Source organism: Quercus robur, chromosome 4, assembly GCF_932294415.1.
Source record: "Quercus robur chromosome 4, dhQueRobu3.1, whole genome shotgun sequence".
NCBI classification, from domain to species: Eukaryota; Viridiplantae; Streptophyta; class Magnoliopsida; order Fagales; family Fagaceae; genus Quercus; species Quercus robur.
This window is the reverse complement of record NC_065537.1, coordinates 75,637,322-75,652,564: the sequence shown is the minus strand read 5'-3', so window position 1 is coordinate 75,652,564 and position 15,243 is coordinate 75,637,322. Positions and strand designations below refer to the sequence as shown.

General features: G+C 33.7%; 2 protein-coding genes and 1 pseudogene across 16 annotated transcripts in view; 2 read left to right on the top strand and 1 right to left on the bottom strand.

Annotated features, from left to right (window-relative positions):
* The first annotated feature begins 1,198 nt into the window (after positions 1-1,198).
* LOC126724243 (PHD finger-like domain-containing protein 5A) lies at positions 1,199-4,652 on the top strand. The gene is made up of 2 exons (XM_050428749.1): positions 1,199-1,320; positions 4,088-4,652. Exon 2 carries the CDS (start codon positions 4,113-4,115, stop codon positions 4,443-4,445), a length of 333 nt encoding a protein of 110 aa, XP_050284706.1. The 5' UTR covers positions 1,199-1,320; positions 4,088-4,112; the 3' UTR covers positions 4,446-4,652.
* LOC126724244 (PHD finger-like domain-containing protein 5A) overlaps positions 1,199-15,243 on the top strand; it is a 51,816-nt pseudogene continuing 37,771 nt past the window's right edge.
* The window catches only part of LOC126724225 (putative disease resistance RPP13-like protein 1), a 285,952-nt gene continuing 276,904 nt past the window's right edge, over positions 6,196-15,243 (bottom strand). For all 15 annotated transcript variants that reach the window (XM_050428669.1, XM_050428668.1, XM_050428653.1 and 12 more), the window contains one exon: positions 6,196-6,872. The gene's annotated coding sequence lies outside the window, so the exon portion shown is untranslated. The remainder of the gene's footprint in view (positions 6,873-15,243) is intronic.

The following is a 15,243-nucleotide window of genomic DNA, read 5'->3' as shown; positions in this document are numbered from 1 at the left end:
GTTCCCAAACGAACTCTAAGATTCTTTGTTCATTAAATGAAATAAAGAGATAATGGCTAAATGTTACATGAATATGACATCTACTTTAGTGATGCAAAGTACTCAACTTAGTGAAATTTTGAACAAAGACTTAAAAATTACTTGCTATTATATTTGGATTGTCCATTTATTTTTTTTACAGTATTTTGAAAGTAGTAAAAGTGACATTAGGAATAGGAGATTGAGTATAATGTTAGGGAAAAATTACGTTTCTTGAGTTGGAAGAATTCAATTTCAAGAAATAACTTGGCATGTTTACATTTTTTTTTTAAGTAAATATTCAATTTCAAAAGATAACTTGGAATGTTGACATTTTTTTTTTCAAAAAAATATTGATTTTTTTTTTTTCAATTTAAATTTTCAACTGCTGAATTAGAATTTAACCCAAATGACTATTTGATATGTTTACAAATTTTTTTAAAAATTGAAAATAAACTTTTCAAAATTTACTTATTAAAATAAAAGTCTTAGTATATTTTCAACTTATATGATTTGAAATGTACAGTATGGTGTCAATTGCATGATGATTCATCTCTTTCTTTTTCTTCTTCTTCTTTTTTTATTTTTAAAATTTTTTAATAAAATTTATAGATAAAATAAATTTTCAATTTTGACATCCACACCATATTGATTTTTTTAATTATTTGACCAAAACACTAATTGGTTTTGGTGGTGTAAGTAGAACTTGAATATCAAGTCTCTTATTTGATGATAAAATACTTTATTAATTGAGCTAATTTGAATTTACAATAATTGTTATTCACTATTTACTATTAGAAAAAGACATTAATGGAATCATTTTTAGTGTAAATGAGATTCAAACCCTAATTCTTTGGACAAAAATAAGAGACTAAGAAAATCAGTAATATTTTTACCTCATAAAACAAATGTAGAAACTCATATCTAGTTAAGTCCCTAATAAATATGCATTAAAATTACTTATGAAATTGAACCAATGTCCATGATAGCATAGTAAAATCTAGATATAGTTCTTCAATGTACAATAATTTAAATTTTTTTTATAATTAATTTCAATCACATAATTGTATTGAGTGACACAACAAATTATATTCATGTTATATATTTGTAATAATTTTTTTTTTTTTTTGCTAATAATATTATTTATAAAAAAATTATTTTATCCAAAAAAAAAAAAGTTCCCTAAAAAAAATATAAGCAGGACAGTCGTTGCTCCGTTTAACAAGTAACAACTAACAGCAGACCAGAGTCCAGAGGCTGAGAAAATCATAAAACCTTAAAAGAGATCGATCAATCCTCCTGGTATGTACTGCAGTACCTCATCTCTTTCTTCTCGGATTTGGGGTTTTGCATTTGCTTCTGTGATAGTGATTAGTGACTCACCCACACATCCATTTTTGTTCAATATTTCGATGCTTTCACCATTAGTACACTTTTTATTTTCGATGTTCTCTTTAAAGTTTGATTATTTTTGTGGGGTTTTGTCTGGGTTCTAGATGGGTTATGAAAGTTATCAAATTTGTCTAAAAGTAATAGCATAGGGAAAGTGCCGCTTAAGTGTTTGATGAAATTCCCCAAAGAAAGTGTAAAGATAAAAACATGGTTGTGGGTGGGTTATTCTGGAGCTACAATATGAGGTTTTTGGCTGCATTGATTTTAGCTTTTGGCGTGATTTTTGGGCTAATGAGCTTTAGCTCAAATGGCACTTCTTGGTTTGCAAGAGCAAGGTGGAGGGCGAGGTTGTGGGTTCAAGACCCACCTTGTGTTTGTGTAAATTACTAATGAAAAATACTTGTACTTTTTCCTATTTGATTTGGTTTAGCAGTGAGAAAATGTTATAGGAGTTTCATTTGACCTAGCCTTATTTCCTTTTTTGTGTTATGGTTTCCTTATGAATTTGGTTTTGAGCCCTATATAAAGATGTAGATTTGGTATAGGTTTCTTTATTGTTGTATAAAATTCTCAAGTTCTTCTTTGGATGCTAATCATCCTCGAAGTGATTATTAGGAGGCCTTACCCTGTTGAGTTGGTCACTCTCATATTTTATTATTTTTTAAATTTATTCGAAATGAAGGGTTTGTGTCAGGGAACTAGTGGTGCAAATACTTGTTGTAGAACAAGGTAGGTTTTTAGGGCTCTTTTAATCTGATACCCAAAAAAAAAAAAAAAAAAAAAAAATTATGGAGTTCTATGAACTGTCAGATTTTATTTGATGATGGCCTATGTGTCACTAGGCTTCATCTTGCTTTTCATATGTCCTTTAGTTGTGTGTTTCTGTTTTATTTATGACAATAATTATTGATGACTAAGAAACATGACTGGTTGGGTTAAATTTTTGGGCTGTTAGAAATATATACATTAATATGTGCTGCTGACCTTGCAGCTTGAACCTCTCCCCCCCTAACCCCCAAGCACTTCATGCATGGGGAGGTACCATCCCACTGACAAGGGTGGGGGGTATGATTGTTTGGGTTAAATATTGGGAAGCAAATTTGATTAAATGGAATTTTTACTCTTGTTTAATTAGTTTTGGAGTGGGTCTTTTGATTTTATACATTGCTTGGAACCTGAGGACCTGATAACATCCTGGTTTGCATTAGTGGCCCAAAATTCAAGCGGTTGATATATTGAGTTTGGTTCCCATTATATGTCATATGGACTTAGGATAAACATGAAGAATAGCCTAATCCTCCATATCGCATATTGGTTTCATAACTGTAGGACTTGGCTCTTGGACCATGGTGATTGTTTTAGGCAGTTATTTCTGTAGTGTGATGATATGTAACCCTTAATTTTGGTTAGGACTGGGAAAACTTTGACCAGTTGGTAATTATGTGTAATGTGTATACAGAAACATATTCCACCTAAAGTTTACTTAGAAAAATGAAAATTAAAAATGGTAACATATTGCATTCCTAACTAGTTTCTGACCTGATTTGTCTAGATAACTTGATTTGGTAGCTTGCGTAGTTATGGAAGCGGAATGATTGATGCGTACCCTGAAGTGGATTTTTTTGTGCCATTCTTGAATTTGTTTGAAAACCTGAGTCATGCATGAACATGAACATAAGCATGCTTGTAAATGTCATTGTTTAATTTCATTTTTCTGCAAATTTTTATATAATTGTAGGATTTTTCCATCCTGGACTAATGTTTGAAATTGTGTTTATTAGGCACTGCATTGGTTTCTTTCTCTTGTTGCCCATGCACAGTTATTTATCAGGAAATATATATGGTTTATCTTGACACCTTTTTTTTTTTTAATTTAATTTTTTATTTTTGAGAAGAATCTTGACACCAATTGTAAATCTGCCATATTAATTTTCTCTTTTCCGTTTCTTTTGGAATTTAAGGAACATGCAACTTGCTTAATTGTATTTGATTCTATGACGAACTGATTAAATAAATAAAAAAAGAAAACAGAAAGTTAAAGAGCATTGACATGTATCTCAATTTTAATCTTCACATTTAAATTTTAATAGGCTTAGTCCAACTTCATGTCTAATTGTATTTGTATGGTCATAGAGAGGGGAAGTGGAAATTAGAAGAAAAATCTCTTTACTTTTGAATAAATGTATCAAAGTGATAATTCACTTGATGGAATCTATCAAATAAATTTGTGCAATTAATATCATTTGCCTAGATTAATTTGTAGTGTCCTTGTTAACATCCAACTCAAAATTATCAAATTAATGGGCAGTTTAGGTGGTGGGTGCTGTAATCCGTCACAATTAACCGATTTGTGCACATTAATTTGTAGATCCATCATCCATCCTGCCCTATCCGACTAGTTTAAAATGTGGGTGCACAATGCTCATTGCAAATTGATCTCAAATTAGTTTGTTTATTACAAAACATTATAGATCAGGGTGGACATTGCAACTGATCATAGTTTAGGTTCGAGATCTACTAGTGACATCATAATTTCTAGCTACAATTATCCCCTAATTTAATATTTATATGTTTTCTTTCATGTTTGTACTTGAGATTTTCTGTTTTTGTGATGAAATATCCTGATTATATATGCCATGCATGGATTTTAACATTCTCTTTTCCTATTCTTGTTCAGGAACTAAGATCGTGTAGCGGAAAGCATGGCCAAGCATCATCCAGATTTGATTATGTGCCGGAAGCAGCCAGGAATTGCTATTGGACGACTTTGTGAAAAATGTGATGGAAAGTGTGTAATATGTGATTCCTACGTGCGCCCTTGCACACTTGTTCGAGTTTGTGATGAATGCAACTATGGATCCTTTCAAGGTCGCTGTGTTATTTGTGGAGGAGTGGGTATTTCTGATGCCTACTATTGCAAAGAGTGTACACAGCAGGAGAAAGATAGGGATGGATGTCCAAAAATTGTCAATTTAGGGAGTGCCAAAACAGATCTATTCTATGAACGTAAGAAATATGGTTTTAAGAAAAGATGATGAGAATTGGATGGACATATGTGTACTGCTATTAAACTGCTTTTTATTTTCTCAGTTTGAGATGAAGAATCTTGATATGTCGGGATTATGAGCATAGTATAGACAAATATGTAGGCTTTTACATTGCTTTTATTATGCTTGAGCATTGCTGAAGACGGCAGATTTGAAATGCTGGAGCTATTTTAAAGTATTGAGTTTGTTTTCGTATATACCACTGAGTTTTCACTTGTTATTTACAAAAGCTTCTGTGAGGACTACTATGATTGTTTCTGTTGTGTACATGAGCTGCCACATCTTAATATATTGACATCTTGATGTTGAAATTTGATTCCAGATCAGAGTGGGTAGATCTTATAGGAAGTTTAACTTTTATTTGAGAGGTTAGACTAACTTAACCCTTAATTTGATTCTCTTTTTGATATTATTTTGTCCATTATGTTTTGTGCATTAATCTCTAGTTAATGAACTGGTTTTATTTACTAGATTTAATGTCAAGTATCTTGGGGCAGTGGCCGTATATGGTGTGATCTTTGTGTGAGTGAAAATGCAAGTACTTCAGCAACTATTAGGATGTGTATCTCAGTTAATCAAGTTCCTGTAGTAGTAAATTCTTCTTGAAAGGAACCTGCCATGTTTAATGGTGTGGTTTTCCTAATCCATTACAATAGCTTGGAAGAGTAAGCTCCCTTAAGCTTGGTTGGGCTCATAATGGCTCCCTGATTGGGCAGGCCTAGGCCCCATATCCAGCACAAATGATAACATTTGATATTGCAATGCACTATCCTACGCTTGAAAATGTGCTTCATATGCACATGGATGTGGATGCTCCTTTGCCAGTAATTCGAGTACCTTGCCTAATGCTACCTCTTTCCGGACGAGAGTATTTCTTCCTTCTTCAATGCAGTGGACAAAAGCGGTTGTCTTAGATTTTGTTTGTGTAAAATAAAGTACCAAATACATAGAATCACACAAAATCACCCTCAACACATCAGGTACTTCATCAATGTGCTAAATTTTTACAAAATGATATAGTAACATCTAAAAATAAATGACCACTGTACAATATGCAAATCATTTCCCTCCTTATTTTATTCCTCTCTCTCTCTCTCATCCACAAAATTCTTTTCGGCTAGCAATGGAGGAAATAGGACTCTGCATCATGCAAGGCTCCGGGGTTCCAACAATGTGACTGGGGAGATTGTGGAGGTGGCGGTGTGGTGGGTGTGAGTTTGCAAATCAATTGGAAAGTTGGGTGTGAGTTTGCAAATTGATTTGGCTGTGATTGATGGGTTTTGTGGAAGGTTGTTGGGTCGAGTGTGATGGCACTGGCCCTTTGCGTGAGTTGTTGAGTGTTTTTTTGGGTGGTTGTTGGGCTTTGTGGTGCAGTGGCTGTGGTTGATGGGTTTTGTGTGAAAATATCTAGGTATTTGAGCGGTGGTTGGGTTTTTGTGAGGGTGGTTGCTACTGGGTTTGGTCTTTTTATTTTTATTATTTTTAATTTTAATGGATAAAAGTTGCTGACTTGCTGCTGGATTTTGGAATTGGGTAGGAAAAAAACTATTATTTTAATTAGCGGTATTGCAAAGGAAAAAAAAAAAAAAAAAAAAGAAAAGAAGAAGAAAGAGATGTCAAATGTGTTTAAAAAGTTACCTATAAAAAAATGATTTGCTAAAAAGTGAGTAGTTAAAATAAATAATGTAATTTTTGGTGATGTAAAATAGATTTATTTATTTCTTTTGCACGTTGGGGGTTAAAGTCAAACACATTTATCCATTGGTATTGAACAGAGAAAAAAAAGTCTCTCATGCAACCCAAACCTCAATACACTTTAATGGCCAATTTGGAAGGAGGGAGAGTAGAGTTCCAACTAGATTAAATTACAATGCAGCATTACAGTGAGCTACTCATTTGATGATGAGATTAAATAGCACACCATTGTTTAACTATTCAAACTAGATTAAATTACAGACTATGTTCTCCACTCCAACCTGACACACTAACCAAGTTCTCTTCTTGCACCAAACTTCTGAAATTATCTAAAGCCATGTCTATCCAAAGTCTGAAATGAGCACTTTGAGTTAAAACTGAGATCCTTTACCTTCCTACTGGATTTTATAGGACTTGGAAGGCCTTTTGAGCTTGGAGATCTGCTAGAAACCACTAGTCTTGCCAATCCTACCACCACTTGGCACTTCAGTAGTAATAAAGGATATGAGTTTATTCTTATATGGTGAAGAGCTTTCAGAGCATGTATCAAAATTCATGGGCCTTATATTTCACGAGCTCATTGATCTTGCATTTTCCTTTGCAGATTCAGTTGCATTCATGTAAGTTAGAACAACAGGAGAGCTTGACAAAGAATTATGATCTCCCAATGAGCATGGTCTCCTATAATGAATTGATACTCTGGGAACAAATGTTGGAGAACTTCAATCCTTCCAACTTACTCTGTCCCTCAACATTTCTTAGCTTAGGTTGCCTTCTTTCATAGTCCTCTCTTTGTCTTCGATTTGAAGTCAAAGCTGAGTCCAAATCTTCAAGTTCTCTACTTAGGGTAATTTGTGTATCTACCCATTGATCCAACCAATGTCTTCATCTTCCACTTACTAAGTTATGATCCATATCTACTGACTACTGAAAATATTTTCAGTTGAAAACATCAGTAGTTGAACCAAAATTTGAGAAATATATAATCATAAGATCATAAAGCAAAAGGACCTTACCAGATGGATAAACCACTACTCCTTTATCCGTTCTCTCTTAAGCATGGTCTCTTTCCTACTCATAAACAATGCAACTGACCCTTCCTTTGACAAAACACTGTCATCCCACCTTCTTTGATTCCTTGTGTCTATCTGAAAATCATAACATTTTGCCATCCATAACTTAGAGACAAAGTAAGTTAAAATACTATAATGTAAAATGGTTAATTAGACAGGCAGAAGACTAATGTTCCTGAAAGAGATAAATGAGAAACAGGTTTTTATAGGAGTTGTGTTGTTCACAATAGAATAAGCCAGTTCTTGCAGCATCACATACCCTTGTTATCTTGTCTTTCCAATTCTGCGATTGTTCACTTCCATCATAATTCTAAGTGCCTTCCACCATTCCAAATATTCTTGCGCAGCCTTGTGACTGAATAATTACAATGGACTGCAAGAGCTTTAGGGTAGTTATGGTTTGGCATCTTACAGCTCTGCCTCATAATTCTTTTTCCCCGCAAAGCTTTCCTTGCCTGCAAAACTCTCCCACATATTTTCATCAAAATTATATAATCTGTGAGAACTTTAAAAAAATAGGTCTAATTTGTGTGTGTGTGTGTGTGTGTTTTTTTTTTTTTTTCCTGCTATTATTAGAGTTAAAAGTTGACATAAATTTGCCGTCAGTACCAAATTCTGATATATGTTTTCTTCTAACAGGCAGAACAATATCATATACATAGTTTCCATCACGTATCAATTAGTGGATAATAAATAAAATTTGAGGAAGGAGATATGAGATAGAGAGACCTACTTTAAACACGAAAGGTAACCCCAAAAGGCAGACTGAATTCTAATGGCAGCAAATTCATGGATTCTCTCACACATTGATAGTTGGACTGAGGGGCTTCACCTTGAACTCTAATGACTGAACCTTCCACTTCATTTACACATTAATGGTTATATTGAGGGGTGCTGGTGAACCAGACAATCTCAGCAGCAACTAGAGCAGTTGTACCAGCTGCTTCAGCAGCAGCAATGGTGGCATGGGCCACAGCAAGAGCATGCTTGATCTGCTCTTCCTCAGCCTCACCTAGATTTCTTTCATTTAATGATGATGGTGCAGTGAGCGAGGCTAACCTTTTGATCTTGAGCCCTCCAAAAATCCATTTCCTTCTCCTATCTTGATAATTGTTCTAGCAGTGAGGAACAGAATCAAAGACCGAAACTGCACAAATAAGCAAATTACTTTACAATTTCTTGTTTTGAGTTTGTCTCTCTTACAAAGAACCTCTTCACTATGTTGAACCAGCTCTTCTTGGACCACTCATAGACAGAACTATAATCAATCCGAACGCAAGGGACGTTGGCTATCTTGGACCACTCTCGCCCACCTTTCTTGCAGTGTTGTTTCAGCAATGGACACTCCCTAATATAAAGTCGCAGAAGCGAGGGAGGTAGGCCCTTCTCTGGGAGGGATGCGAGTTTAGGGCAATTTTCGATGTACAATAGTTCAAGAGCAGAGAGATTTTGAAAGCCCAAAGAAGATAGAATTACTATATTTGGAATGCTCTGAATCGTTAGGTGGGTAAGAGAGGAAGGAAGCGTCATCGTCAGCTTCCCATCTTGCTCATCTGGAAGACTGCCAATCTGGAATTCCACCAACAATACGGAGTGATGTAAGAGAGGTTAGTCTGTGCAATCCCCACACAGTTACTTGCTTACAGATATGTTGGTAGCATATTCTGAAAGATGCTTTGGGCCCAACTCCCTCTGGTCCGGTCCACCAAGTGGGTCTTCTTCTACAAAGTTTGGGCCTCCTTTGTTTTCTTTTTGTTGCAGAGGGTTTGAGGTGTCAATGTTAGAAGGGTTTTGTTGGGGTGTTTGTGTGTACTGAAGAATCAATTAGTTCTATCTCCAGCACAATTCTGAAGAGGCTTACTTTGTTCTACTGCTTTATTAGTATTCACAAATAGTATTAGTGCTCAAGACTTTTGAAATGCAACCATGATTAATGCCACCTTTTGGAATCAGATAAACTGATAAAGTGATTAAGTTGATTAATATGTTGGTAGGAAGTTCTTGTAAAAAAATAGTGTGTAATAAATAAACTTAGTGTATTATTGATAAATTTTTGATAAATTTGATATGTGTTAATTCCATCACTAGCTTCGTTTATATATACACAAGGAAGCATCACTAAAAATAGCTAAACAAGACTAACCAACTAGTTTGATATAATTCTAAAATATTTGATTAGGTTTGTTAGATTAAATGATTGAATTCACCATTTTATAACATCTTAACTTTTGAGATAATAGATAATTTATTGAGGTCAAGCTTCATTATGTGCACAGTCTAGTGGAAATTATGGAATAGTAAAAAAATAAGGTAGTAAAAGGTTTGGTATAATGCTGAAACATTTGATTAGATTTGTTAGATTACACGATTGAATTCACCATTTTCTAGCATCTTAAACTTTAAGACAGTCGAAAATTTATCAAGGTCAAGGCTCCATTAAGTGCAAAGTCTAGTGGAAATTATGGAATAGTAAAAAAATTAAGGGAGTAAAAGGTTTGGTATAATGCCCTCCCTGAAAAGGAGGTGTCCAGCCACACCTTCTAGTACAACAACCATGTTATGACTTTCACTCCAATCACTAACCCTAACTCCAAATATTTCAATGGCTATTTTGTTTCTCCATTTTCTAGTGTCCTAAACAACTGGCTTAAAACAGAATCGTAAAGTCACATCTATGGATAAAACCTTAATTTTAATGCCAGTTAGCATAGAATTTGCTCAATTATAGTTGTGATAGGAAAAGAGACTATCTGTGTGTCAATCAATTGTGTAGCATTACTGTAAGCTACTCATTTAATAATGAGATGAAATAGCATCCCACTATTTAACTATTTAAACTCTATTAAATTATAGACTATGTTCTCCGCTCCAACCTAACACACTAACCAAGATCTCTTCTTAAACCAAACATCTGAAATTATCTAAAGCCACCATGTCTATCCCAAATCTGCATTGAGCACTCTGAGTTAAAGCTGAGATCCTTTACCATCTGTCTGGATTTTATAGGACTTGGAAGGCCTTTCAAGTTAGGAGATCTTTGCTGGTAACCATTAGTCTTGCCAATCCTGCCACCACTTGGCACTTCAGTAGTAATAGAGGATACGAGAGACAACTTATTCTTATATGGTGAATAGCTTTCATAGCATGTATCGAAATTTCTGAGCCGTGTTTTTGGTGAGCTCATTGATCTCACTTTTGCCTTTGCAGATTCAGTTGCAGCCATGTAAGTTGGAACAGGAGAGCTTGACAAAGTATTATGGTCTCCCAATGAGCATTGCCTCCTATGATGAATTGATCTTTTGGGAACAAATATTGGAGAATCCAATCCTTCAAAATTATTCTGTCCCTTAACATTTCTTAGCTTAAGTTGTCTTCTTCCACAGTCATCTGTTTGTCTTGGATTTGAAGTCAAAACTGAGTCCAAATCTTCAAGTTCTTTACTTTTAGTAATTTGTGTGTCTATCCATTGGTCCAACCAGTATCTCCATCTTCCGTTTACCTTGTTTCGATCCGTTTCTGCTGAATTCTGAATAATTTTTCAGTTGAAAGTATCAGTAATTGAACCAAAACTTGAAAAATATATAATCAGAAGATTATAGAACAAAAGGAGCTTACCCGATGGCTAAACCAGTATTCCTTTATTCGTTCTCTCTTATTTATGGCCTCTTTCTTACTCATAAATAATGCATCTGCCTCTTCCTTTGACAATACACTATCATTCCACCTTCTTTGATTGTTTGTGTCTATTTGAAGATCATAACATTTTGCCACCCAAAAGTTAAAGACAGAATAGTTCTTACGTATTAATTAGACCAGCAGAAGACTAATGTTATAGAAAGAGAGGAATGGGATACAGATTTTTCTTTTTCATCAGAGTTATGTTGTTCACATTAGAATGAGTCAGTTCTTTCTGCATTCCATACCCTTGTTATCTTGTCTTTCCAATTCTGCAATTCTTTACTTTCATCATAATTCCAAGTGCCTTCCACCGTTCCAAATCTTCTTGTGCTGGCCTGTGACTGAATATTTACAATAGACTGCAAGCACTTTAGGGTAGTTATAGCTTGGCGTCTTGCAGCTCTGCCTCGAATAATAGCTTGGAGTTTCACAATTCCCCTCAATGCCAGCAAGGCTTTCCTTGCCTGCAAAACTCTCCCACATATGTTGATTAAAACTATGCAATCTGTGAGAACTAAAAAGAAAAAAAGGTCTAATTTGTGTCCATACCAAATTCCTGATATATGTTTTCTTTTATCAGGCATTACTTTATCCCATACAAAGTGTCAGACATTTGTTAATTAGCAGAGAATAAATAAAAGTTGAGAAAGGAGATATGAGATAGAGAGTGCTTGTTTAAACTCACAAGGTAACCCCTAAAGGCAGACTGAATTCTAGTAGCGGCAAATTCAAGGATTTCTCTCTCACATTGATGGTTGGACTGAGTTGCTTCACCTTGAACTCTAATGTCTGAAAACTCTTTCACTTCATGTTCACATTGATAGTCAGATTGAGGGTTGCCAAAACTGAACAAAGAGGCAAGTCATTTTACCTTTGCTGGCTTTGAGTTTGTCGCTCTAATAAAGAGCCTCTTCACTATGTCGAACCCGCTCTTCTTCTTAGCCATTGGGAAACCAATAAATCACATTGGTCTAAGAAGGTTTTAATTGATTCTGCAACTGTGCTTGTACGGTTTCTGGTAGTACATATATGCGTCAGTTTAGAAAAAGAAGTTAAAATACCAATAACAATGGCGAGTTTCTCTGCGTTTTCTCTTCTATGCTTTTTTCTTGCCATTGTTGGATTTGGATTTGTTAGGGTTTTTGTTGCTGAGATTGTTGGTGGGTTTTTGTCGCCATCGAGCCACCGCTATCGAGTTGAAGCAGATCTCTAACCGTCGCCGGCGACCTGGAACAAACAAGATGGAGAGGGTCGGTTCACTTTGTTTGTGGGTTTTCAACAAGTTTGTTTGTGGATTTTTGAATTTGGTGAATCGTCCCATATAAACGTACAGTGGAATATGTATAGACAATGTGTAAATTTAAAACCTTCTGTGATGAATTTGTAAAATTAATATATTTATATATTTATTATTGTCAAAAAATTAAAGGCAAAAAATAAATATGAAAAAAATAATGATGTGACTGAAATATGAGATTGCTTAACAGAAGCGCAGAATTCTTTTTAAACAGAATATAGATGAGATTAAGGTTTGGTGTAGCACTTACCAAGTGCAATACTTTTCAATGGCTAAGATTAAAAATTAATTTTTATTCTCAACAATCGGATAAAAAAGTTAAAAAAATTTTGAGAGGAAATATATATAGCTCAAAAAAAAAAAAAAATGAAGCATACCAATATGGACAACTTCGTCTACCCAATGTCCTCACCTTAATTTTTTTTTTTTTTTTTGTAAATTATCTTAACCTTAAATTATATATATATATATATATATATATATACTAGTCGCTAACCCGTGCAATGCACGGGAAAATTTTGCATAAATGTAGAATGTATCATGTATAAGATTCAAAGCTGAAATTATTAAAGCATAATGAAAATATTTGATCATACAACAAAGAAATATAAGAGAAAGATATGGCTATCGTCAAAAGACTAATCCATGGATATATAGTTGACAAATTCAGTTATAGCAAAAAATGAACCCAAAAATTCAAATGTTAAAATGTTGAAAAAGCCAAAAAAAATTAAAGAATCTGAATATTCTGAGCCTAAAATTTTTTGAAACAAAACAAAACACATATATGTCTATGTGATTACACAACAAAGAAATATAGAGAAAGATAAGTTACCTTCAAAAGAATAATTTGTGGATATAGTTGTTGAAATCTGTTAGACAATTTTAGATATTGCAAAAAAGAAGAAGTAAGAAATCAAAGAATCAATTGTCAAAATTTCCAAAAGTCCAAAAATAATAATACTAATAAATTAGATGATTTAGAGCCTAGAAATTATTGAAACAAAACAAAAGAATATATGACTTCACAATAGAGAAATATAACAAAAAGATTGATTACCCCTGGTGAAAATATAAACAAAGAATAGTGGAGCCAATGTATTGTGGCAGAGAGGTCAAAGGCTTTGGTTTTATATATATATATATATATATATATATATATAGATTAAAGAGATAAAATTTTCAGAGGACAAAATATTATAGATAATTTTAGAAACAGATTATACACTTAAAAGGGTTAGTAATTTATAGCACTTACCCCCCACTATTAGTATACAAACACCAAGTGCGGTCGTCGTAACCCTTTGAAAGAACCTTCCCCAATTGGACCCTATCAAAAAAAAAAAAAAAAAACACTCAATTAACAAAATTGATCCAAAAGGGTCTAAAAAGCACACAAAATCAATTCAAAAAACAAAAATATGAGACAAAGTAATTACTTTCCGCTGCCAATGAAATCATCTTTTGTATTGCTGTTCCAAACTGCAACACTTATCTCTCTAAGGCCTTCAATTAACGAAAACACAAACTTCTCTTGGAATACTGGAGTATTATGACCATCTATACACACACACACAAAACAAAATCAGTATAACTCACTATAACTCTATAGAAGCCTCAAAAATATAAAGAGAAATTAAAGGGGTTGAATTTGATATTTACGTTTGGAGAGAGAGAGTTTGCAGAAACTATGGTTTTATATTTCTTAACTTGAGAAAGGGGTAAGGTTGCTAGGGTTTTGAGGGTAAGGTTATAATGTTTTTATTTTTATTTTTTATTTTTTAAATATTGTGCTGACGTGGAAAATTGTGGTGCTAGCAGAGGCTTCGGTTTTATATATATATATATATATATATATATTTATTTTTTAAATATTGTGCTGACGTGGAAAATTGTGGTGCTAGCAGAGGCTTCGGTTTTATATATATATATATAGATGAGTCCGGCTTGTGTCCAGTGAAAGTTTTCACTGGACACGTTGGATCTTGGACACGTGTCCACCCTTGAACACGTGTCCAAATCTTGCCCATTGAAAATTTTCACTGAACGCAAGCCTTGCCCTATATATATATATATATAAGATGAGTTTAAATTGCACCTTTTTTGAGATCGTTGATTTCTTTTATATCTAAGGGTGAAAAAACACACATGGTAATGTCATAATTGTTCTCTAAAAATTAGTGATTTAGGTATTAACTATTCGTATTAAAGGGGCAAAAGATTGCATTAATTCCCCACTCTCCTCCACGTCATTATTTTCTTCCTCTCATCCTCTCTCACATCTTTCTTCTTGCACTATGTCCTCTTAGGCCATCACCATTGATTTCTTAACAATATTGTCTTGAGGTACTCGAAAATTTTAGAAATATATGGTCAAAGTCAGAATTGTTTTAGAGAATGATTGTTGAGGCTAAGTACTTCTAAAACTCTCATGACAAATTTTACTTTATTGCCAAAACACAAAACTCAATGGACGAAAAAAAATTTCTCCTTTTTTCAGGCCATATATTGTGGTTAATTAATGGCAAAACAATACTCCTTCCATAATAAATGAGTTCGCAAAATGGTAATCATGTTTATTAAAACAAAATAAAGACCGCTTGGATTTACAATTTAATCTTGAGCATTTTATGAATGGTGGAGGCCTGAAAGTACATAGTGCAAAGAGAAAGATGAGAGGAGGAAGATGATGATATGGAAGAGAATGGAGAGTTAATGTTGGGTTTTTTTTTTTTTTCCTTTTAATAAGAAGAGTTAATGCCTAAATCACTAATTTCTACAGAGTAATAATGGCATTACTATGAGTGTTTTTTGACCCTTAGATCTAAAAGTAATTAATGTTTGCCTTCCATTCTAGTATTACCTAAAGTTCCAAGAAACTTTCCACTCCTCCAATTGAAACTCTATTTATCTCATTATTTGTTAGGATGCTTTAATTATGTGAACTATATTATTTAAGTTTCAAGATATTTAAAATTGTAATCCTACCAAAATTTATTACCAAAAATTTCAAGACATATAGTATAAAATTTAATATATATTT

Bases quoted from the DNA above. Each gene is read 5' to 3' on its own strand.
- LOC126724243 (XM_050428749.1), top strand. From the start codon at position 4,113: ATGGCCAAGCATCATCCAGATTTGATTATGTGCCGGAAGCAGCCAGGA.